Source organism: Pteropus vampyrus, unplaced genomic scaffold (assembly GCF_000151845.1).
Source record: "Pteropus vampyrus isolate Shadow unplaced genomic scaffold, Pvam_2.0 Scaffold2, whole genome shotgun sequence".
Lineage (NCBI taxonomy): Eukaryota > Metazoa > Chordata > Mammalia > Chiroptera > Pteropodidae > Pteropus > Pteropus vampyrus.
Window position 1 is genome coordinate 10,575,069 of NW_011888783.1, and position 25,994 is coordinate 10,601,062.

The window sequence follows — 25,994 nt, forward strand, 5'->3', positions numbered from 1 at the left end:
GCGAAGTCAATAGCTATTATAATTTTTAATTTAAAAAATCTCTTTAACTTTACTGGTAATTCTTTTAATCTTGCACCATTTAAAAGAAAATACAAATTGAAGAAAGCTACATTTACTAAACACTTCATTGATATTTACTTAATATTGACAATGCACTAAATACTACAGCAAACAGTCTACTGGGATTTGGGTGATCATTTATTTTCATTTAAAATTCACAGTAATGTTTGAAAGTATGACCCTGTACTTCTGCCACTTTAACCTTGATTTCTATGATTTAACTGAAACATTTGAAGTAAACAAACCAAACCAAATCTTCTCAAATTTCGATATTTAATGTACTTTATTGATACAAAAAACAAGCCTTTCTAAAGTTGGATTGTGGCAAATTTTTTACAAGATGAACCATAAAAGAGAAACCATTTTTTCTTTTTATTTATTATAAAAACAATACTACCACATAATGGGGAAATTTAAATTTACCATAATCCCACCACCTAAAATCTTTTCTGTGTATTCTTTACATTTTTATACACAAACATAATTTTTACATAGTTGTAACCTGTGTATTTACACAAATTTGGAAAAATCACTATTTAAATCCTTATATTCAGGATTATACGTACTCTCCTCTTTAAGGAAATTATACAGTGTAAAACCTATAATATACAATATGCTCCATAAATCCCCAAAATACAGTAGCTTCAACCTTCCAAACCAAATTACAACTGGCTTTCTTTCCTTCTCTACTTGAGTACATGAACTAAGGTGAGGTTCACATTAGTCTGAATTCACCATCTTTAATATAGTATACGTAAATATAAATTTATCATCTTGGTTGTTTAGCAGACTCTTTGTATAATCTTTATAAAATCTTAAAATTCCATCTTAAACATTACCATACTAAATTGATAATCTCAATCATGCTTAATCATTCCACTCTTCTTGAGCTTCTTTTATACGTATGGTAGTTGATACAAATGGCAGATGAAAGAAATCTGCATTTAAATACACCAAAGGAGAAGCAGGAGTGTTTAGGTAGAGTAGGCTGCAGAAATGCCAGCCTGGGTCCATCAGATGTTGACTGGTGATCTTGGGCCATTTGTCCCCTTGCATTTCAGGTTACTCTGCTGTAACATGTAACATGAATATTTGCATTCTCTCTCTTTGGGGATATCACAGCCAAAAAAAAAAAAAAAAACAGAACACAAGTAGAGCATTTTGAAATCCTCAAATGAATAGTACTGGATTTTTTAAATAAAAGATTTCACTTTTATTAATATTCATTAGGACAAATATTACTAACTTGTATACTAAAACTTCTCTATCACTCTGGTTAAAAATCATGAGAGTTCACCTCTCCAATGTTTCAAGCATGGGTGTGGGGAGCATGCTTAACCGGCTTCACTTAGTGACACACTGACATCTAGTGGACATTTATGGTGCTCTACGGGATACCATACACCCCAAATAAACTCCACGTTTCTGGTGGGGCACAGGGAAACAAAAGCACTTCACGGTCTTTATGCAAAGCATCAAGAAAAAAATACAAACAAATTTAAAAAGCAAGGCACACTTACTGTGTATTTAAGTTTTTGCTTGTTCAATTATAAACAATGACCAATTTTCAACATTTAATCCAAAGTTATGAGATGATGCAGGTAGGGTTGGCAAACAGCTATTTAGTGTTGTAGCTGTGAAATATCTCAAAATAACCTCCCTGATACAGCATTTAAAGGAGCAGGAATGTAACTATGTGCTCTCCTACTCTTCTTTCTACAATGAATGATAGCAAGGGTGGGAGAAAGCTTGAGAAGGAAGGAGAAATAAGAGAAGGAAAATGTGGGCAAAGTGAGTTTTCTCACTTTATATCTCTTGAATTAATTTACCTCTTTGTGGTTAGAATTTTATTAAATCCACAGGGAAACTTCGTTTAACCAAATGTATGTGTAAGCTTTTTGGCATTTCACTAAGCATTTATCTAACTAATACATTTATCTAACTAATACAAAGCAAATTAATACATTTGCTTTGGAATAAAAATATAAAATGAAATGTTTCTATTACTCTGAGCTTTCACAAATGTAAACTGTAGCTGTTTCCTCTATCTCTGCCTAAGGCTGCAAGAAATAAATGTCAAGTGGCCTTGGGAGGTAGTCCATCTGACACCCGCCCCTGTGTTCAAATTAGGATTAACAAATATTCACTGGAAGACTGTCACGATCACATTATATCTGCTGCAGTACAAATTAAATTTAAATGTTGTCTCCTCCCCTTTAGTAAAAGTGGGAGGGACTGCATGATCCCCACCACCCCACTTCCTTGTTTTCTACCGAGATTCCACCACTGGAAGGGGCTTCTTGTACACTACCGTTTAATGGCTTTGTTATTCCAATGAACATGCAAGGCTGTAGAGGAGGAATTCTGGAAGCTGGAATAAAGAATTTTTTTATACTGCTCTGCTTAGTCTCTGGTTCTGGCAGACCCTTCCAACACACCTTTTCTGGGAAGAAAAAAAAAAGAAAAAAAAAAGAAATAAAGAAAGTGAAAACATTTTTACTGTAGGTCTAGAGGAAACAGGGAACTAAAAAGAAACCTCAAGGATTAGGAAATGTGTAATTTTTTTTTTTTTTAAAGAATGTGCATGAGTTTGTTCCTACCACACCCAGAATATTTCTAAATTCTTTTAACTCCTTCACTCTTTCATTTATGTCTGGGAATCAGAAGAATCAGCTAGAAATGATTAGAACAGGCCAGCTCTTGAGTGTAAAATCATGGAAGAATATATGGCAGCTATACTGCTTAATTCAATTTAAACATCCTTATGTATCTATCCATTATTGGTGATGTTAAATTTAAAAAATATATATACTCACTTATGTCCTTGTTGGCAATTAATTAACTTCAATCTTCAGAGCCCAGAGACAAAAACAAACAGAAAAACAAAAAAAGATGCGACACAACCTATTAGCACAAGCAAAAACAATATTCAAATAGTGAAGCTTCATGCTAAACTCAAACATATAATTATCCAGACAATTTGCAATTGTGTTTTACTGCTTTAAAAAGTCTTTCCAGACACTTTCCACTGCCCAGTGTTTTACCACTAAATAATTTTGTTTCCTGTCACATTTCTTCAGTGTTCTTGTTTTTTGTTCACTTATATAATGGAGAAAATTAGGCCCAGAGAAATAAAAAATATATGTTCCTACTTACAAACAAGACCATAAATGAGAAATTTGAAAGCTTACTCTATTACAGGCTGGTGGTTAATTAAACTATGTTGGCTCTAGAGTTCAGTATCCTGAAGACCCAGAAGTCAGAATTGAATTATTATTGAAGTGTTTTACTCACAAAGAAACTACTGTGATAAATCTATAACCTCTAATTACTCTAAGTGATAGATAATACAACTAAAATCTAAATGTTGTGACCTCCATATTCATTTCTTCAAGAGAAAGTGTCAAAATGTCAGGATTCATTTGGTCCTTGGTAACTAGTTTTCATATATGTGCAATATGTATTTTATTTGATCATGTTCTATCTAAGATATGATTTTAAAGATTCCTGATCAGGATTCCAACTTTGGAGCCAAGGTTACTATCCCTACTGTGTTTAACAGACTCCAGTGATTTCCAGAGAAGCCTTCAGTCATTTAGGTGTGTATGTGTCCTCCTAAATCACTCTTCGGGTGCCATTCTCCCAGGGTATGCCACTATGTAGTAGACAAGAACTGAGTCTTCCAGACATGCTAAAAGTTGTAGATGCTGAAGAGGTGACTGTTAAGAGATCAGTCCTTGGATATGTTATATGATATGAATCTAGGGATGTGGTCAGCGCACCTCTGCACGATATATTTAATATCAGAAAAGAAATTTACAGTAACATTATAGAATCAATACTAACAGCCCCACCACCAGAATCCACCAGCTTTTGTGATCTCGGCTTCCTTGGAAATATGTAGAGAAAAGAGAGACAAGTCTGACTTACAGAATCTGAGAAAACTTTTTATTGATCTCTTTATACTTCCAGCATTATGAGAACAGGCAATACAATATTTTTAACCCAAGCTCGGACGTGTAAACCTTTTCCCAAAGCTTAAATGGGCCAGGCATTTTCTCCACATTACGGTACCCTCTCTTAAATCAACAATCATCCTCCTCCATCAACATAATCCACAACCGAGTACAGAACGCGGGTGTTTTTGCTGTTCCTCTTCAGAGGTCCCCCTGGAGTGTTTTTGTCTTGTGGGACTTGGCATCCTATAATACTTAACACCTAGTGTTCCCCAAATGAAAACCACAGAGTTACATAAATCCTACTTTGAAAATACATGAGGAGAAAAAAAAACACATTTCTGGCTAATCACTCAGAAGGCTCTAATGAGCTGTTAAGTCAAAAGGAATACAAAACACAATTTCTAAATTTAAGTAACAAAACATAGGGCTTTGGAGATGCTATTTGTTGCAATCTTCCAGTCTGGCCTTAAATAAGAAAATTCTGTCTTAGCAAGGTACCTTAAAAGAGATGTTAACCAGGGGAATAAAATGAAACCAAGAAGTGATGACCAACACAAGATTTAAAAGCCTCTGCCCCATTTAAAGTCACTTCAAAAACATTTGAAAAACCTCCCCTTTTTGATCTTAACTCACATTGGTCTAGCTAACAGGTAACTTTAAACCTGAAAAGTTGTGTGCCCATGTTTAAATATGCCCAAATACTTGTTAATCTTATTATAAACATATCACTATAATGAAAATAAAAACAAATGGTGTCATATGCCAAAATGACAAACAGTGCTTATCCACTGATTATGTACTTGCCTGTACTGTCATTTTATAAAGGCGCTCACATATAGTTAATATGTAAGCTAAAACACTTCCAAATATTCAAATCCAGCCAAAAAATATATATATACGAAGTTGCCCACTCATCACTGAATTATTCTGGACTGAACAGAAGGCTCGATTTCAGCACTGCCAAATGCTCTTAGGCACAGAAGCAACACACCATCTGTCTTGAAGCACCAAGTATATCAATTCAGATGGAAAATACTGGTGTGCTTAGCAAAGTATCTCAAGCAATTCACTTTCTGATGCTTGAAACTTAACATGGCCACTAGGTTAAATGTATCAATACTTCAAACTGCTAGTAGTAACAAAAATTATAAAAATGTCAGAGCATGATAGAGTTGTAGTCGTACCAGCAGAAAACCATGAAGAGGAATCGGAGGATTAAAGAAGTGTTCTCAGTGAGTCACTATTGCTACTTCTCTGAGAAAATATTTTTAAGTGAAAGATGGAACTGCTGCCATTGGCAAGAGTGACTCTGGTATTTCACAACAAAACAAGTGCCTCTGAAGCTGCTACTGAAATAGATGCTGCTTCATCATGGAAGTACACTGATGTCATGACAGAAAGCTAGGCTTCTAAAGAGTCTGGACTTTATTCTGTAAACAGTGGGCAACCACTCAAGTCTTATGAGCAGGGAGTGTCCCGATAAAGAGCTTATTCTGGGAGGATTAATGTGATAGCTGTGTGAAGAATAGATGGGAATCTTCTGTGTGGACAAGAAGGTACCTTAAAGGGCCCCTGTAGATCACAGATAACCAAGGGCCTGACTAAGGCGAGGCTGGAAAGGAGAGAACAGAATCAAAACATGATGTCCTTCAGAAATAAGGGGAAAAGTCAGCAACTATCAGCCTGTGTGTATGTGAAATATGCTAAAGAGTATTATGATTAACTTAAGAAGAGCCAAACCCTATTTCTTTAAGTTCAGACAAGTATAGTTGGGTTTTAATGTGCCATAATCACAGCAAAGGAATTGTTCAGCAAGGCTCAATCAGGAAAAAGTTAACCTCCAAATATTTAATTCCTAGCTCTCTAAGCAAAATTAAGTGGTTGTGCCAATTACGACTCGGGCCTCTGACCCTGACTAGATTTTTAGAGGAAATAAGCTAAGATATGCCTCATTTCTTGTGTATGAACCTTGGGGAGCAGGAAGTCAAGACAGTGGCAGGGAAATGGAAGCACAACATAAGGTATGAGCCCTGGCCATAAGCTCACTGCTCCATAGGTGGTTCTCTGCAAATGAAACCTGCTCTTCAAATTCCCTACTTCCCGAGTAAAGGTATGGCCTGGAGGAACAGAAGGCCTGGAACTGGGAGTACCTTACCATGCGACTAGGGGGAGAAGTCAGGGTAATGGGAGTTGGTATCACTATCCTTCTCTGACCACCACATCCACAAAGACCTGGGGTGAAGAATGCTCCATTTTCTAGAATCAACTGAATAGGCAAGAAAGGATTTTTGAGAAGCCATTTTCCTCTACTAAACTGAGAGAAGTCACCTGCCACATCATCTACTATGGTGTTTCTGAAGCTCTCTGTAAGTCGTCTCTTTTTCCAATTACACTATGATGAGCTTTTGGGGAAACATCATTTTCTTCTGTTTCCAGAATTTAAAACAGAAATAGCTTTCAATAAATAAATTCCTCTAGTTAAGTTTGGTATCAATGTAGATTCTTCAATGGCATAAGGAAAATCACTTGAAGAAAATATTAAGGTGCATTTAAACCAACTAACTGATGCCCCCATCCTCACTTTTAGCCAATAACCACTTCCTATTTCATGGAGTAGAAGCAACAAGAGAGCTTTGCACTACATCTACCCTCCAGCCTGGACTTATCCCTTTGTCCTCTGTTGTTTTTCTGTTAACCAAGCATGATGGGGTGAGATGTCTGAGGCCGACCACTTCACTTGTGAGTTAGATACTATCCCCTCCAGCCCACGAAGTACAATTCAAGAATCTGGTGAAGGCAATACGGCTTTAAGTGCTGGTGCTGGACACTATGTTTCCGAGTCCCTAGTCAAATCAGGAAGAGACAAATGTCCAAATAAAGTGCAGAGCTTTGAAAACACCCTCAATACATGGTATAGCAGATGATCTTCTGCAAGACATTGCCTCTCTGCCCTACATCATCCATTTTCCCTATTTCATCTTTCCCATCAACATACAAGTACACTGTAATTTTTTCCATCTTAAAGAAAAAATATCCAACTCCAATTACTCCCCATTTTTCTACTTTATTGCAAATGAGAATCTCTAATTTCTTTCCTTCCATTATCTTTGGTACCTACTCTAATCAAGCTTTTGACCTCACTGCTCCAACGAAACTGCTTGTAAAAGTCACCAATGATACCACCCATCAGTTGCTAAATAAAACGGACACTTGAGTCCTCTTCTTATTTGACTCATCAGCAGCATATGATGTAGTAGGTCATTTCCACCTCCTTGAAATTCACTTCCTTTCCCAGTCCCCATACTTTTCTGGGGTTTTCCTTTTACTTCTTTGCTTCTTCCTGGGTTCCTTTGCTGATTCCTCATCTCAGCTTCTTAATGTTGGAGTGCCGGCTTTCTTCTCTAGCTGCACTTATTTCTTTGATTTCATACTTTTTAGAAAACAAAGAAACAATAACAACCAAAAAAAAAATGCCTACAACACCTGGTATCAGTTTCATAGTTGTAAATATCACCTGTACACTCATGAGTCCCAAATGTACACGCTGGCCCAGAACGAACTCCTAAATTCCAGTTTTGCATATCTACTGCCCTGACATCTCTATTTGGATGTTTTACAGGCATTTGAAACTTAGCCTGTAGAAAATGAAGCTCTTAAACTTTTCCCAATCCTGCCCCACTCCAAGATTCTTCATCTTAGTTAATTCTAACTCCAGCATACTAGTTTGCTCAGATGCCAAATTTTTATTCCTTTTTCAGATGACATAGTCAAATCTATTAGTTTAAACCTTGCTAGCTCTACCTTGAACTAGAATCTGATCACCTTTACTACCTACACCAATGCCACCCAAGTTGAAGCCATCAGTATCTCTTACCCTGCTGCTCCCTCTCCTTCTCCCTCATCTTTTCCCTAACAGTAATCAGAGATTCTAATAAAACATTGTCATATCCTATCGCTCGGGCTAAAAAGCCCTCCAATGGCTTCCCATCTTATTTAGCATACTATCAAACTCCTTACAACGAAATATGATGAACTATAAGACCATATGTGATCTGTCCAGCTGTTATTTTCTTGCGCCTGCTTCCCTTCCCACTCCTCTCCTAGTTGCTCGTTCTGGTCCACTTCCTCTGGGGCCTTGCTATTTTTTACATGCATCAGGCATGCTCTTACTGCAGGATCTTTTCACTTGCTATTCCCTCTGCCTGGAATAGTCTTCCCCTATGTGGCTAATCGCTCACCATCTTCAGCTCCTGACTCATCTTTTTACTGACGTCTTCTCTATCTTTTTATAACTGTACTGCAACCTCCTCTTTCTCCCACCCAGCACACACTCCCTATTTCCCTTCCTCACTTTAGTTTTCTCTATAGTACTTAACATGTATATAATTTACTACACTCTTTTCTTTTTTCAACTTTCGTCTCCCTGCTCTGAAAAGTAAATGCCATAGTCAGGGATTTTGTGTGCTTTGTTCACTGCTAATCCTAAACCTAAAAATATTTGCTAGAGTATACAACTAATGACTTGACTGAGTGAAATGAATGGAATCCCTGATTTCTAGGGGCTCATGATCGAGTTAAGGGAGATGACATAAAACACAAATAAAACCGTCATTAAAAAAACTATAGAATAAATATTGTCTCACAGGTATATTTAAAATTACCTTTTACCATCTGGGAGTTGTGAGGCCAAGGGAAGAATTTAGCAGAGGGCTAAAGTGCTCCTAAAAATGATAAAGGAATCAGGTTAAGGGGTGTCAGTGATACTCTTATAAATTTATTCACTCATTCCCTTCTGTTCTTCATAATTATTCTTCATAACTTCGTAGATGAAATTGTGACATGCTCATGTAAAGACTATTATAAGCCCCCCAAATTTCAGACACTGGGATATCTTTAAGTTTCCTTACACACTTGACTCCATGATTGTAAGTACTTCTCTTGGTGCCCAACACCTCTCAGTAACCTGTTTCTCCACAGGTTTGCCTTCCCCACTCTCAGACTGAAGTGGGCCTGGGTCAGTAAGCAGCCAGCACACCTGAGTTTGCTCAGCTGACTTATGAAATACTCATGCTACAATAATTGAGAAGTTGTATGAATTACACTCCTGGAGTTAGGGAGCCTTTACCCAGTCATCTTTCAATTTTACATACTGGTGCAGGAAAACATGGGGCAATAAAGAGTGACCTGTTTGAGTCTTTATCCTATTCTATTTCCCTTTCTCACAGAAGCTAGAAATGAAAAAGGAAAAAAAATTAAGAGACGTGGATAATAATACCTGAATAATCAACTTTCAATACTCTTCCATATTACTTTATTCTGGTTCTTTTACTCTAAATTTACTTCTCTTAATTTTTTTCAAAGGCCATCACTTTTTATTTTCCCCATTAGATTTCCCTAAAAGAATATGGTAAAAACAGATACATGCATTCTCTTTAACAGCAAAAGGGAATAGGAGAAATATATCAATTAAGGAGATAGTAATAACAATGGGAAATTATGTAAATTTTGTAGAACAGAAAGTATTTTGGTTTATTTATGGACTCTGAAAATTACCAAATCATTCTCCATTTTAAACAAGGAAACATTAAAGATAGGAATAACCCTCTGCTACTTCTCATATTTCAAGTTAACAGGAATCAATCCAGCACCTACAACATATAAAGCACTGAATCAGTATGATGGGGAATTAAGACATGACTGATATGCTTCACATGGTCTCTGAATAACCTTATGGAGAAGACTTATATCCATGATACAATATTCATCATTCAGCAAGCACATGCGTTAGATACTGGGCTGAGATAGAGACAAGGAGTACATTTATTATCCTCCAAAAGGTCACTGTCCAGAAATATGTATAAGGTGTTAAACTGAATATAATAAAATGCCAAAATGAATGTTAAAAACACTGGGTAGTAAGAACAGTATGACAGAGAGAAATTATTTTAAAAGCATCAAATAGTATTATGTTTAATGTCATATAGATTGGGAAAAACTTAGCAAATCATTACACTAATATTTTCATAGTTAAATCAGCAGGGACATCTGTTCAATTTCTCATTCAACAGAAAATGGATACACATTAGCAAAGATGTGTCCTCCTCTGTTAAGAAGAGGGAAAAAATCTATCTGGACAAGAAATTAAAAACAACTTAAAGATGTGACAGTGTATTCATCTCTGTATGCATCACAGTGCCTTCTGCCATCTGGGAATTGTGAGGCCAAGAGAAGAATTTAGCAGAGGATGAAAGTGCTCCTAAAAATGATAAAGGAATCAGGTTAAGGGGTGCCAGTGATACCCTACACTGGGATTTATTCCCTCACTCTCTTGTGCTCCTCAAAAATACCGTTCATAATTTTGTAGATGAAATTGTGAAATTCTCATGTAAAGGACCTTCAATTAACAAGTACTTATAATCTGTAAAATAAACTCTTAGTTAAGGAGTTAAATAGCATAACGCCCTCCTCCACACACCCTCTCTAAAAGAAAAAAAAAAGAAAGAAAAAGAAAACAGGATTCTTACTGAGGAAGGAACTTGGCTTGTTGCTGGTACTTGGAAATATGCACATGCTTGAATTCCTTTTATTATTTCTGATATTTGTGCAGACAGTGCCACAGAGAAACAGAATGAGAGACTAACGGTACAATAGTAAAATGAAAAGGTTTCATCAAAGGAGCTGGAATTGATTGGAGGATTTGGGGGGAAAAAACTGCTACTAATGCTTTGTGTTGGGTAGACTTGCATAATTGGGACTTCAGCTCTACTGGGTTTCAACAAGGTAACCAACCTATAAATACGAAAGATTTAAAGAATCTTCTCTAAATACACTCATCGGTAATATCTAGATTTGCTGAACAACTCCTTTGCTATGCCATAGTTTCTGAATGCACCCAGGGCTAACACCCAGAGCTCTGTTGCCTAATCAAAGTCAAATCACTCTTTTTCATATATAATTAAATTAATGAAAAATACTACTGCTAAAGGATGTTTATATTACCCCTGTACCTGAATGTGGGTAATCTATTACTTTTTTTTTTTAATTTTCAAACTTAGCTTCTATGTTTGGTCTTACTAATACGTAAGATATTATCATTTAAATATGTCATTTAAATATCACCTTGGGCTTCTAGTCACTTGAGCTACTGGGACCCCAAGAAGTTGCGAACACAGCAGGTGCCACACTAAAACAACAGAGATACTGCTGGAAATCCAGGATATTCCCTTCAGAGAAGTACTTATGAGTTTAACAGAGAGTCTGGGAGAAAAAGAGTAAAGTGAGACTGGGTTTGATAATATACAACCACTCTAGAGGATCACTCATCTCTAATTAACAAGGTTGATTCTGAGTAACAGGGTTTAATACTACCCATCACTGTTGGCAATGCAGTTTATAAATCGGTCCCCAAAATTTACTTCATAACCACTTTGAAAGGACTATCAGTCCACTGTGTAGTAACATTCTATTATACACTAGAGAGATACACAGTTAAATAACTGAAGAACTGTACTCCCCAAAAGTTAACAAACTAGTTACAAAAAATTGCTGTTTCAAATAATGCCTATCTACTAAAATGTAGTTATAAATTATTTTTATTATTTGGGTATTACTTGAAAAAACTTTAGACAAAAAACAATAGATTTATATATTCTATTTATCTAAAATAAGGAAGACTAACAGACATATAAGTGGATAATGTAATTACTGTAGAATCATCTCAGCCCCTTAAAATAATTTGGAATGGTTTTATAAAATTAATGTTTCCTATCATGCCATAATTCTGTCCAAAGATACACTATAAATGTTAACTGAAAATGTGTTAATGTACTGCATTAGCATGACTACAATGCAGGTTAATATCTGAAGTCAGAGGGCTGAAATTGACTTAAATTTTACAGGTCATTCTTGTATTGTTTAAAGAACACACCTGGACAAGTTAATGGGCTGAGTTCAAGTACACAACATCTCAAAGTTCTTATTAGAAACAGCAGCATATACATGGGTCAATTCAAACTGTGTGTCTACAGAATTCTATCCCTGTGATTACTTAAGATTTCCTGGATTTAAAGAAAAAAAAAAAAGCAATGTCTCGATAACTAACGCATTTTGTCATTTTGGAAAAAAGTAGTCATCAAATACTTTAGATTTTCTAATGTAGTTATGTGATGTGTGGTTAAATAAATTTAAAATAACATTTTTTTCCAAATTAAAAAAAAGGGAAATCACTGATGTTAAAAGTATTCTTTTGACAAATCTCTAAGGCAGAAGATAAACATATCTCATATTCACTGGAAACTATCAACAAAGCTTTATAAGGTTTGATTTAAGACTTTAAAATAGACTATTAAAATAAGGATTTACTAAAATACAAAACCATACCTTCTATTACTGAATAATTTTCAGAAGTTATCAATTAATCATGTATATCTGCTTTCCTATATATATATATATATATTCAATATTACCTAAACTCAGCCTAGTGGTAAAGATCGGAGGATTGTACCTCCACATCATATTAGCTGTGTAATTTGGGACAAGTTATTTAACCTGTCTGTGCATCAGTTTCACTCTGTCAACTGAGGATCATGTGTCTCCTCTCCTAGAGCTCTTTAGGAGATTTTAAATAAGATAAGGCCCTTCAGTAACTAAATGATGCCTGGCATATAGTAGTGCACTGCATGGCGCCTCTGAGGGAACATGAGACGCGGGCTCGATGGGATGCATGGTGCCATGACCATTTTTGAATACTTATGAAGTTACATTTGGACTTGTAACTTGTAAATTTTGCTCTTAATGGATGAGAAAAAGTCTGGGTTTTGAAATATCATAATTTACATCTAGAGCAAAGTTTCAAAGAAAAAGCCCTTAAGAGTATACACAGATAAATATCTACTGAACTGGGAAGCAGATACATAGTTTTTCAAAAATAGAGAACATAAGAAAATTTCAGAATTTTAAAGGAACCTAATATAGGAAACCAAATGATGATTTTTTTTTTCGATCCATTTGAAATTATAGCCTGTTCTTTAAAGAAAAAGTGAAACAAGCATAAATTTTATAAGGTTAGAATTACTTGAGTTTGTGGGCTAATAGAGGATAGGGAAATAATCAAATTCGATTGTTTCATAGACAAATTGAAATTCAGAGAAGTTAGAAGTATCTTATTCAAGGCTACAAGGCAGTTTGTGGAAGAGTCACAATACTTTTTCAAGTAACAATTTCCTCTACTCTGTCCCAGGTGAGTAGAGGACAACCCACAAGTATCAAAACAGGTTGGTGGTTGTAATAAGGCTAATAGCAAATGAAGGAAGACCAATGATAGCATCCCTAAACATCCTAATATTCAGAATGATGAAAGCTTTTCTAGCACCAAGAGAGAAATATATTACTCTAAGAAGTAGAATGTACAAAATTGGAATTGGGCAAAAACTTTCTATAGTGAACCTACACAGAAAGCTTTATTGTTTACATAAAAGATCCCCATTCTCATCCCACTGACTTGAACTTCATTACAGATTATTAGTCACCATCGAAAATAGTCAAAGCTTAGACGTTTTCATAGGCCTAAGCCTGAATTTTTCAAAATACCACCTTTTTGTTTGGTGTTCCTTTATAATAAAGGGAGATTTTTTTTTAGGGGGCAGTTTAAGTGAAAAATAGATATATAAGTAATTTTATTTTTATTCCGATTTAGACTTCTATTAGACTACTCAAGTAGGAGACCACTATTCTTAGTGAGAGGATATGCAACTATAAATGTTTTATTATCTTAAAGCAATGTATTTTTATGCTAATAATTCCACTCTGTAAATTTTAAGATGGCACTCTATTTTCATACCTAGGACTAAAGAAGACATTTGTCTTAAATTCCACAAACTTGGTTACATGACCAGGGAATTACCTCAATAATTATCCCAGTCGCAGAAAATAATAGCATATTTATATTGTTTATCAAACCTGAATATTGGAAAGTAATTGTAATTTCCGTAAGGAAACTCATATTTAAAAATTGTGACTAGAAAGAAAAAATTTATAAGCTGTAAACCCCTTAAAATTTGGTATTTTTTCAACTGAGAAAAAAATGCCACATCTGCACACCAATGCAGTTTTATTCTACCTTAGGGTTGACAAGGGTTTCTGTAGTCAACTCTGCCTCTGACTACATCTGCTGGCCAAGTTGCCACAATGAGAATGGTAACCCATATGAGACCAGGATTAGAAGTAAAAAATGCACCAAGACATAGAATAGCTATCAAATTACAGTTATTTGACAACACTGCCTAATGGTGGATAGAAATCACCAATTTGGTAACAAAATGTTCCATAAGACAATATCAAATTCTTGAGTGTGCCAGGATTTCGTATTATTTTTAGCTCAAATATTATATTATCAAAAGCAGTGCTTTATACGTTTTTGAGACCAATGGTTTAAAATTCAGTTTTGCATATTTAAGCTCATTATATGCTCTCATTAGGACTTGAAGGGAAAAAACTAGGCATTTAATAAAATTTCAAATGTTTTCAATTTAATAATTCATTTATTTTTTACTAATCTTTAGTAGTCAATCTTCATATCCGCATTTTTACTTCATCAACAATCATCTCAGACACACCTTCTAACAAGACTGACTTAAAATATTACGACAGGAAACTATGCCTTCAGGAGCATGTTTATTGTGTTTGAGATGATACATCAGGTGCTCTCTGAGCTACAAAGGGTAAAAGGAAATCCTCTCATTACAAACTGACAAAGGTAAAAGGTAAAACATTTTTCACAACAGCATTAACCACATACTCAGAAATAGATCTGGGTTTAATACAAATGACATAATTCCTAGTCATCTACGGCTACTTTTATAACTTCATACAGATAATGAATTAGGCTAAAATGCACTATAATATTTGGTAGACTTCAGGACCAGTATCCTTAGTACATCACAAAATACATTTTGATATCCCAAAGAAGCAAGACTTGCAAGTAGGCATTTTAAACATAACTAATCTACAGCTACAAAGTTCTACTCTTGATAGCGTTTACCTTTTTGGGGAGTCTCCCAGTCTCCAAAGGATAAAAGCAGAGAGTAGAATCAGTATAACATATACACAGAAGTCCGTATTGTAAAGGCTATAAAGATTTGCAGCACAGTGAGAAGATGCCTTCTGCTCCTTCACACTGCATACAAATTATGTGAATTATGTTGCGTATCTCTTGGTCCACTGTCTGGCTATCCTGTCATGTTCTGCTCTGTTGGTCAAATACTGAGTGGCTATGCTTCCAACCAGAGGATCCGCTGGAAAAGTGGAAAGAATATTAAAATATTAGGAGTGTCTTAAGGTACACTCCTAATAGTCTATTAAGTTGAAATGCTATTTTTTTCAGCAGCATCTTGATATACAATGGCTAAAATTTCAAATTAAAAATGTTTAAAGTAACAATCATCTGTGTATTTTAATATTCAAACTAGAAAATCCCCTTTAAATAAAAAACATGTTGAGCTAATTTTTTAAAAAGATGAATGGCTTTAATATACAAACTTTTTTTACTCTTGGCATTTTATTCCACAATAAAAGTATGCTAGATAATTATATTTCTGCCTTCTTATATTAAAAAAATATAATTTTAAAATAAAAACTCAGGTCTAAATGCAATTCTATTCAGAATAAAATGTTTCCTTCTTTCTGTGCAGTATAATTCAAATTACTATCCTTGTCTCCATTTTAAAACTTACCATTTTGCTTTAAATAGAATTCTGAACTAGAATCTGATATAAACCTTTATTTTGAATTTGCTTTTCAAAAAAGTAAGATATGTACACGATACAATATGTGAAACATACCAAACAGCAATCAGTAAAACGTAAAGCTCTCTCCCTTCCTGACTCGAACCACTCAGAAGTTTCTCTTCCTGGCAAATGACTGTTATCTGTATATGGCATTTCTACCGAGATATCATACACACTTAGAAATTATTGTTATACATATGTATTTTTTTTCAGTGCCTTGCTTTTTTATTTATTGTATCTTAGAGTGCTTTCCCTACCAGTTCATATAGAACAGTCTCATTTTTGTTAATAGGTGCATCCTCTATTAATGGACATTGTTTGTTTCTAATCTTTTCTTTAATAAACGATGCCACAAAAAAAATCCTTCTAGATATCCCTATTTCTCTGTCTGTGTCTCCTATCTTTGGTATGTGTGTAACTGCTGAGCCTAAGATAATAGTAATAGCCTTAGTGACCAATCAAAAGTCAACTTCTTTTTAAAAAATGACTTCTCAGTAAGATAACATGCAAAATCCCTGGTTTAAACATCACTTTTTCAAGTCACTACCCATGTTAAAGATCATGTGTGGAAATTATGCATTAAAGTGTTATGAATTATGCAGTAACGACTTTATCTCTGAGTTTATATAATCATAATCTAGTCCAACTCTCTCATCAGCTATAATTTTTTAATATCCACTATTATTACATGTAATACAACTAACTATAATTCACAAAGGAAGAGAGAACAAGAAGCCCTTCATTACTAACAGTTGTTTTAAAGCACATGGCAGCATAAGAGAAAAGGAAGCATTAGTGTCAGAAACATTTATTACTGTCAAAAATGGTTTGCACAGCTACATAATTCAGAAAACAGTCCATCAATGATAAAAAACAATTAGAAAGTAGTATTCTACTAACTAATGAAAGTTATCGTGAAACTTCTGGTCTATTCTAACTGAAATAGCACTGATAATTTCCTGGCAAAATGTTTTATGCTGATCTTTCCACCAAAAGCATTTACTTCTCAATCCCACATTTAAGTCAACCAAGAAAATTCAATGGTTTCTGTAGCCTCATTGTATGTGTTAATAAAGATTTGCTTACCAGGGTTGCAGTCTGTCAAAAGAGAACAAATCGACAGCAAAACTTTTGAAATAGTCAAAGCAGGACTCCAATTGTCTTTAAGGATGTCCAGACAGATGACTCCCTGACTGTTGATGTTGCAGTGATAGATTCTGGTGCGGAAAGTAACCTAAGGGCAGTCACATTAAAAACAGAAAGAAAATGAAATCTTTCTTACCAACTAAAACTCTCACCAGCAAAAATGAAGGGTAACACAACACATCACAAATCATACTAAATAACAGATAATTTATCTGAAGAGCTAATCAAATACTAGGCTTAAGTGATAACAAAAATAAATGGTTTTATTTATTTTGGTTGAAAGAAATTGTTTTTATCAAGTATAGCAGGAACTATATTAATTTTTAAACCAAAGTGAGTAGTTGATTAGATTAGCTTCACCAAAATTAATGATGCAGTAATTCTATATATGTATGTGTGCATGCACCATACACAAATGCATGCCTGTGTATACACATACTCCTATTTAAAGACAAAGTGAGGGACAACAAAAATGAAAGGTAAGTAGAACTGGTAAAGAATTTTTTTAAAAACATAAAACGAAAGTTACATTAGTTTATAAGTAGAAAATATCAGTATCAATTCAGCTATTTCTTGCCACATGTCAGAAAATACTGGAGAAGGATTTGGAGGAAGACTGGTTAAATTACGAGCCTATTTTCTCAGGCTTTCATTTCCACAACTGGCTCATTGTCTTGTTAGACTAAGACAGTAAAATAAAACACACAAGATCTTAAGCTACTAAATAAAGGAAGCTAATATATCCCTGAGATGTGTAAAAAAGAGAAGATAAACTATAGGAACAAATGCTGTCAAGTTTCAAAACAGTTACAAAAACTAACTGGGTGGTTATTTCTTAATTTGGAGTTGCAGAAAAAAACAGTTTCTGATCTCTTGGAACTAGCAGTGTACTATGATCTCCCAAGTAGAGTCTGCAAAGAAAATATTAAAAGCCCTCAAAAGTGTTTTTCTGATAAGGATGCAAAAAGAAGAAAGAAACCACTGGTCTTGCAGGAGTGAGGAGATGGGAGACTATGCACCTCTACAACTGTGTTCTACTACAATACATACTAGTTACACGGAGCTCTTAAAATGTGATTAGTTGAACTGAGATAGGCTACAAGGGTAAAATACATATCAGATTTCCAAGACTAAGTACCAAAAAGAGAATGTAAAATATCACATTAATAATAATTGGTTATATGCTGAAATAAAAATATTTTAGATATATTGGGTTAAATAAAAATATTAAAATTTACAGTTTCTATTCTTTAATGTAACTAGAAAATTTAAAATTACACGTGTAGCTTGCATTATATTTTATTAGACAGTTCTGCTCTAGAACGTAGGAATAATATATGTTCAGATCATTCACAACTGACTATATGCGTGGTTTACAAACAATATAATATTTTGAATACTTTCAGCTATTCATGAGTGAACAGAAGAAAACTGAATTTTATTATCATATTTCAAGAAATTCAACACCTTATCTTAACTTCAAAAATAGGCAGTACTGTAAAGAAATAACTGTACCTATCACTAACGTAACAGGAGAAGTCTTACTTCTTTTTCACTTGTCCAACTATAGATCTGAATAATGCTTCGTAATTCTATATAAGGTATCGTAGGCAAAAGGAACTAATCAACATTAAAGCATTAGAAAATTAAAAATTGAGACCATCGAAAAAATTAACATGCTAAATAACTATTACATTAACCAAATGATTATGATCAATCGTATACAGGACTACAGTTTAGAACTGTTGCATCAGTCAATTTCTATTTTTCCTTTAAAAGATGCTAAGAAAGAAGTCTAACAGATTTTCCTCACATGTGAAGATAATTTTGTAAAAAATAAATCTTGCGAAACTTTTTCTGCTGATTTTGCTACCAGGTTAAAACTACTTTCCAGTATGAAAAACAAGGCATGTAGAAATAAGTATCACTATTTATAAATATAGTCATGAGCTATTTTGCTAAAGTTTTGTTTCCTATAATACAGAAAGCTGCTGAATTCAAGTTGAGCAGTTAGTGATATACTGCCATTTAACATGTCATTTGTTTTCTTTTTTGTTTATATAATAGCTTACTTGTTGTATTTTGCAATTTCATTTCTTTCATCTGTACATAGTTGAGAGAAATAGCTGCAAAAAAAAAAGACAAGGGCTATCTTCTATTTTTACCTTCCTCAATTATTTAGGTTTCCTAGAAGGAGAACATGAGAGAAGATATATACACTTACCTCATTGTCTCCTTCTTACTTCATATGAATACTATTTGTGGTATTATTAACATGAGGGTTTTGTCCTTTTATTAGATTAATCTAGTAAAACATACACTACATACCTGAGAACATTAAATAAGACAATCATTTAAAAATCTTAAATTCTGATGGGAACACATAGTAAAGAACTCAAAAAACTGATAGCTATAATTGACCAAAAAAAGAAAATTTTCTTTTATTAGATGTTTTCATTACGGGGTCGGACTGGCAAAGAGAACGTCAGAAGTTTTATGCTGACCATGAAATATAGTTCTAAGCTCACATGGAATCAAGCTTCATCAGAAAAGGTGCTGGTGGCTTCATCATGGAGACTGCAGATGTGATACAATGTGGCCACTGAATCTAAAGTCCCAGGAGCCAAGAGGGCAGCTCGGCTGTGGCCCCCTGGCCCCAGGGCTCCCAGACCCCACGCAGGCCACAGTTCCAGCAGCCTTAATCGCCCAAGGGGCACGAAATGAGTGGGGACACCGACATCTCTCCGAAGATGATAGGTAAGCTTGGCATCTGCAATTCGAGGTAAATACCACTAGGTGGGACTGTTTGTTACTAGATAATGGACAAATGATCTTTTTTTTTTTTTTTAAAACAAAATAAATCCTTTATTTTTACACACACCAACATACGCTTGTGCATGTATATGACTGCAGGCATTATACCAATACATGTATTTTAAAGGGAATTGGGAAGAGAAGGAACAATGTTGAAAAGAAAAACATTTCACCACAGTTAAGGGCTTGATAACACATATGGTGAAAGTCTCTGTGACTAAAGCATAATAGTGCACAGGCTTAATACTGGTGGTTTTTATCTGATGGCTTGACCATTTTATAATGAGAAGGCAGAAGAGAAAGCTATTTAAGTAACTGTTATGTTTAAGACTCGAAAAATAATTGCCGGTCATTACAAAGCACAACTCAACCCTTCTCTCTATTATCCATTTATTCATATTCTGTGACATGTCACCTAGCCACCCTCATTCTCATTACTACATCATACCTACTAAGGGCACAAAATAAATTTACTAAATAGTATCTTCTTTCCCATGGCTTTCTAGTTTTTGCTCATCTATAAAAACAGGTATTTAACACAAAATTCAACTTATTTAACTCTTATTTCTGTAAGCTGTCAAACAGGTTTATTTCTTATCCTAATGTTTCTCAAGGAAGATTCGCAGGGCATTCCTGCTCTTATTAAAAACCTAAAATTTATCTGCTTCACTGATGTGCAAAGTGGCATGCTTTTATTTACAATTAACAAACAACCTTTCTGCTGACTGCAAAGTTATTTGTAAAAGGCAGAAATCAATTACTTTAACAGTTTCAAAATTCTTGGTTACACGAGTTTCCATATCAATCCAGGAAAAACAATGAAATTAAAATGATTACATCAATACACATTTAACCTCTAGGACAAACTGATTTTGGAGAGGGATAAATATTAAAGAACACACTTCTAGGTTCTTACCTTTGGTGGCTTAAATGGATAATCAGATGAAAATGTAATATCCAGAAAAAACACACCACCTTCATATACAGAACCTGGTGGACCAAGTATAGTCGATCTCCATTCATAAATGTTATCTCCTTTAGGCCCAGCACTATTAAAAAGAAATTAAAAATCAATGTATATATCTATAAACAATGAACGTTAACATCTTAAATGAATTTAGTATTAAAGGTAAATTAGCAACCTAGAGCAATAAGCCCCAATGAGTGCATGCATGTGTGCATAAACTTATTTGGAAATATTTCAAACTTAGAGGAAAACTGCAAGAACTAAGAACACATGTATAACTTTACCCAGAATCTCCTTCTGTCAGCATTTTGCCTACTTTGCTTGATTACCCCCCTTTTTTGAGCCATTTGAGAATAAGTTGAACACATCGTAGCCCCTGCCTCATAAATATTTCAGTGTGCATTTCCTAAAATAACCTCCAATACAACCATAATATAGATACAACTCTAAGTAGACTATCAATATTTCACCCTACAATTTGCAAAATTATGTTGTCAACTGATCCAATAATGCCTTAAACAAACAAATAAACAAAAACATTTAATTTTTCTCCAGATTCAGGATCCAGTCTTGGGATAATCCATGTCCTAAGTCTTCTTTAATATGGAGACTTTCAGTCTTTGACTTTATAACATTAACATTTTTGAGGAATGGTTTTTTAATAGAATGCTCATCATCTTGAACTTGTCTAATGTTTCCTCATGATTAGATGCAGGTGGTGCATTCCTGGCCAGAACAGCACATTAAGTGATGTGTTCTCAGGGTATCACATAGGGAGGCACATGGTATTTACCTGTCCCTAATTGGTGATGTTAATTTTCATTACCCAGATCAAATGCTGTCCAATTTTCCTACTGCTTAGTGTCTTTTCCCTGCAACCGACAGGCAAACTGTGGACAGACTCTTTAAGACCATGCAACTATTCTGCTCTTCATCAACATTTCTTCCCTAGATTTAACACCCGTCTGTGATTCTTAGCTGAACTGAGCTATGATGATGCTGATTAAATCATGATTTTCCAACTCTAGTATTATCTCCACTGGACTAATCTTAACTTTCTGAACTAATGTACTATATAAAGTTTTTCTTCTTTTAAGGTGACCATCAGTTTAGAAATGATCTGTGTATGTTTGATTTAAAATAAGTGCATACCAGCACTGATAAATCAACCATGTTAATTGCAATATGACACTAAGGTATAGTTTAAATGCTTTAATTATTATACTTTATTAATTCTAAAACATAAACTATGACCTATAAACAACAGGTAAGTGCTATCAATAATCAAATATGTGCTCTGAAAAACAGTTCGTACCGAAAGGCCGTAGAAAACTTGATGGTATAATCAAAAAAGTTTACAGGATGCTTCAATAATCTATCTTCAAGGCAGACACATATGACAAAATCTTATTATTTTGGCCTATTTTAGAAAAATATATCTTGAAAATAATACTTTATAAGTTTTAAGTATACACAGCAATCAGAAATAATTGCAGTAATGGCTCACCGTTCTATCATCACTTGAGAATCAGGTATATTCCTTAGGTGAATTTTCATTGTTAACTAAAAACATATAAAACCAGGTACCAATTTAGTTTTAAAAAAAAATGTTAAACCTGATTCAATGGCATTTCCTTTTTCTAAGTTATTTTTTCCCCCTTGGTGGCTCAAACTAATCATTATAAATTAAATTATAGCTACTTTACTAAAATGTTTCTAAACTATACATGTCACACACCAGTAGTGGTGGTGGTGGTGGTAGTAGTGTTAGCTAAGGTTTACTTCATCCTTATTATAAGCCAGGCACTGTTCAAAGCATCATAGTGCAAAACTCATTTAATTCTCCTTACAAATCTAGGGAAGAGTTAGAGAGTTAAATACTTTCTGTATGTCCCACAGCTACAAAATGAGTCAGACAGAATTTGGACAAAGTCTGTGAACTAGTCTGTATTGTCCTCAGTGGTTTTGCTTTACTCCTTCTTATAATTTCAGTGCTTCTATATCTAATTTAATTCCTAGTCAAATTTTGCAAATAATCATTTGTGTAAGAACCCAAGGGGAGCTGCTCTCCATAGAAACCAAATTTCTTCAATGATATTTTTTGGTTCTTAGCAGAACTGTTATGCTTCAGATAGTTGGATAGCAGGTAAGTTGGGGATTACTATATTTTAATGAATCATAGAATTTCAGACTGAAAAGGATCTTGTTGAGGCCGAACCCCTCCCCTTACATATGAAGAAACCAAAGCACAGAAAGTAAATAATCCATCTTAAATTTCCTCTGCTGGTTGGTAGAAGAGCTGGGATTTCTACACCAAATTCTTGATTCTTAAATTTGCTGCCTTATCATGCTATTTGCACAGGCCAAAAGATATATTTATTATAGCAGAATATTAAATGTGACTTTCCCTTTGTCTTGCAGTAGACTGAGTAGGGTTGTAGTTTATGGTAGTGTGATTCCTTTACTGTTGTGTTCCAAAAACACCTAGCCTACGGTAAGGGCTAAAATCTAACCCTTGTGTTTGCTGCCTTGTTTGAATTAAGGGACCCTTTCTCCTTCTCACAAAGGTGTCATCTGTTCCTCAAGACCTGGGGCAGGTAGGGAAGGGGAGGGAGGGAAAGTGTTGGATCAAGGTTTGACTCTCCACCCTAATTCAAACAAAGCATTTTATAGGCTAGCACCAGATCTGCCACTGAGGATTCACAGCTGAGTAGAAAATAAGTGATAAATGCTGACAATTTCAAGATAGGTGCTATTACACCTTTCACTAGTTTTCATTCTCTTTTTCCACAAGAGCAACACTCCAGCAACTCTACATTCCGTCTTAGATCATCTATTTTTCCCTCTCTTGTGAATCACACCAACAACAATACCGCAATGTCGTTTCCCCAATCTTTATTTATACCCCCACCCCATTCCTCTAACCCTTACATCTCATGTTATCTTAATAGGCTTACTCCCTATCACTCCACTGAAACAGCTCTCATCCAACCTTACTATGTTAGACTCAAAGTTCATTTATCAAATCCTAATCTTTTTTGCCTGGTGCAACATTTAACACAGTTGATTACTTCCTCCTCCTTGATATACTGTCCTCTGTTTCCTTCCTAGAATAATATACTTACTGGTTTTCCTCCTAACTTTCCTGGCCCCACCTTCTCAACCACTATTGCTATTCTTTACCTCCCTAATAACCTTTAAATATTGCCAGTCCTCCAGAGCTCAGTCCTTGGGCCTCTTCTATTTTCTACCTATATCCATTCTTTGGTGATTTCAAGCAGTTCTACAGTTTCCAACAGAGCTAATGAGCTCTTAACTCCTAAATCTGTATCTCCGGCCTAGATTTCTATCCTGAAATCCAGAGCTTTGTATACTAAATTCTCACTAAAAAGTCTAATAATTTTGAAAAATGCCTCAAATTTAACATGTTCCATCCACACTGAGTTCTTGATATTCTAATTCCTCCTACAGTCTTCATTATTTCAGCTAACGGCAACTCCATTCTTCCAGTTCGTAGGGGCAAAAGCCTAGACCTCATCCTTGACAACATTCTTTCTACCCCACATCCAGTTTATGAGCAAATTCTATTCATTCACCTTCAAAACATACCCCAAATTTTACTACTCCCCACTCCTACCATCTCCACCTTAACTCAAACACCAGCATCCTCTGCTTGGTTAATTACAATAGCCTCCCTGCTTTCCCCTTTGACCCTAGCCCTACCACAGTAATCTCTTTTCAATATGACAAACAGGCAGCGTGAGAATAAATAGTAAATCAGATCATGTAACTTTGGTCAAAACCATCCAAAGGCTTACCTTCTTATTCTGTGTTAAAGTCAAGGTCTATGACCCTATAAGACATTGTATAATATGCTGCCATCACCACCACCACCATCTTTCTTATCTGTTCCTCTTTTCCTTGTTCAACTGGCTGAACAACCTGTTTCTCCAACATATAATGTCCACTTCCACCTCAGGGCCTCTGAACCAGTTGTGTCTCTGAATGAATGCTCTTTCTCAAGATATCCACATGGTTTTGCTTCATCATCTTCTGTGGGTCTTGACTCAAAAGTCATCTTCTCAGTGAGGCCTTTCCTAGCCACTCTATCTAAAATGTCACACATGATCTCCATGTTTCATATCCTTTCTATTTTTTCTCCATAGCATCTATTACTCTCTAATACCTTATCTATTTATCAGACTTACTGTCTTCTACTAAAATATAAGCTCCATCAGGTTACAAAATGTGGACTGGGCTCTCAAATTTACAGTGGAAGGGGTTTCTTATGCCCTAAAAGTATGATGTATTTTAATAACTCAAAGTGACTGAAGAGTTGTGGGATACCCTCAATGGGAGAAGAAAAGAAAATCTCACAGAGTAAATTTAAAGGCAGAAGAAAGCGAAAGGGGAAAGGGAAGAAAAAAGAAAGAAAAAATGAGGAAAGAGGGAAGTGAAAAGGGAATTTTTTCTTATATTATCTTCATAAGGAAGGGTTCATTTACTTCATAATTTACTGATATCGCAAAAGTAAAATTCATTCCAGTTCTGAGTCAAATTATGAAACAAACAAAAAAAATGCAGAGACCAAACTGACAGGGGCTTTGTTTACTGAAACTTCAATATGCACTAATGCCAAAAAGAAAGATCAATAGTTAAATTCCACAATTGAGGACTTAATTCTTTGTTTAAATACCATCAAGAAAATGAAAAGCACCTTTATTCTATTGTTTTCCCCTGCAAACACTCATTTCTTCCTTTTAAATACCATGTTTCCCATAAGTTATTGTATCTTCTACACATAACAGCAAAAGTAAAAGCAGGTTTAGATAGAATAATAAACTTGCACCTGGGAATTTTCAGTTACTAGCTGCTCTTACTGCTAACAAGTGGCACTATTTCAGACATTAGCAGCAACTGATATTTTAGCAAAATCCATTTCTCATTGCTTGATTTTTTTTTTTTTTTTCAGTGATTACTGTTATTGCAAGGGTCATAAACGCTATACCCTTCCAGCCCTGGAATGATTCTCTATAAGAACTTTCAAATGCTTAATTTAATAATGGATTCGACTTACAAATATACTTTTTTAATATAATGCTTTTAACACATACAATTTAATCCCATACTAAGCCAAATGCAAAGATTTATACTACATTCTAAATGTTTTTTTATCCCTCTGGCAAAAAGTCTTATCTTAAAATGAGCTAAACTAAATTTAAGTAGAGAAGAACATAATAATGACTTTAGTCTTGATATAACTAT

General features: G+C 34.7%; 1 protein-coding gene and 1 long non-coding RNA gene across 4 annotated transcripts in view; both read right to left on the reverse strand.

Annotated features, from left to right (window-relative positions):
- Positions 1-324: 324 nt before the first annotated feature.
- Positions 325-10,599, reverse strand: LOC105289826. Its single transcript, XR_895693.2, has 5 exons — positions 10,588-10,599; positions 8,681-8,740; positions 2,877-2,909; positions 2,372-2,503; positions 325-1,130 (listed from the first exon to the last, which is right to left on the reverse strand). It is a non-coding gene; the product is annotated as an uncharacterized LOC105289826 (long non-coding RNA).
- Positions 10,600-14,671: 4,072 nt separating this feature from the next.
- The window catches only part of UBE2E3 (ubiquitin conjugating enzyme E2 E3), a 79,965-nt gene continuing 68,642 nt past the window's right edge, over positions 14,672-25,994 (reverse strand). For all 3 annotated transcript variants that reach the window (XM_011356648.1, XM_011356656.2, XM_011356641.1), the window contains exons 4-6: positions 20,679-20,811; positions 16,889-17,036; positions 14,672-15,310 (exon numbers count right to left, since the gene is read on the reverse strand). In XM_011356648.1, coding sequence (XP_011354950.1) covers positions 15,213-15,310; positions 16,889-17,036; positions 20,679-20,811 — 379 coding nt within the window. In that variant the 3' untranslated portion in view covers positions 14,672-15,212. The remainder of the gene's footprint in view (positions 15,311-16,888; positions 17,037-20,678; positions 20,812-25,994) is intronic.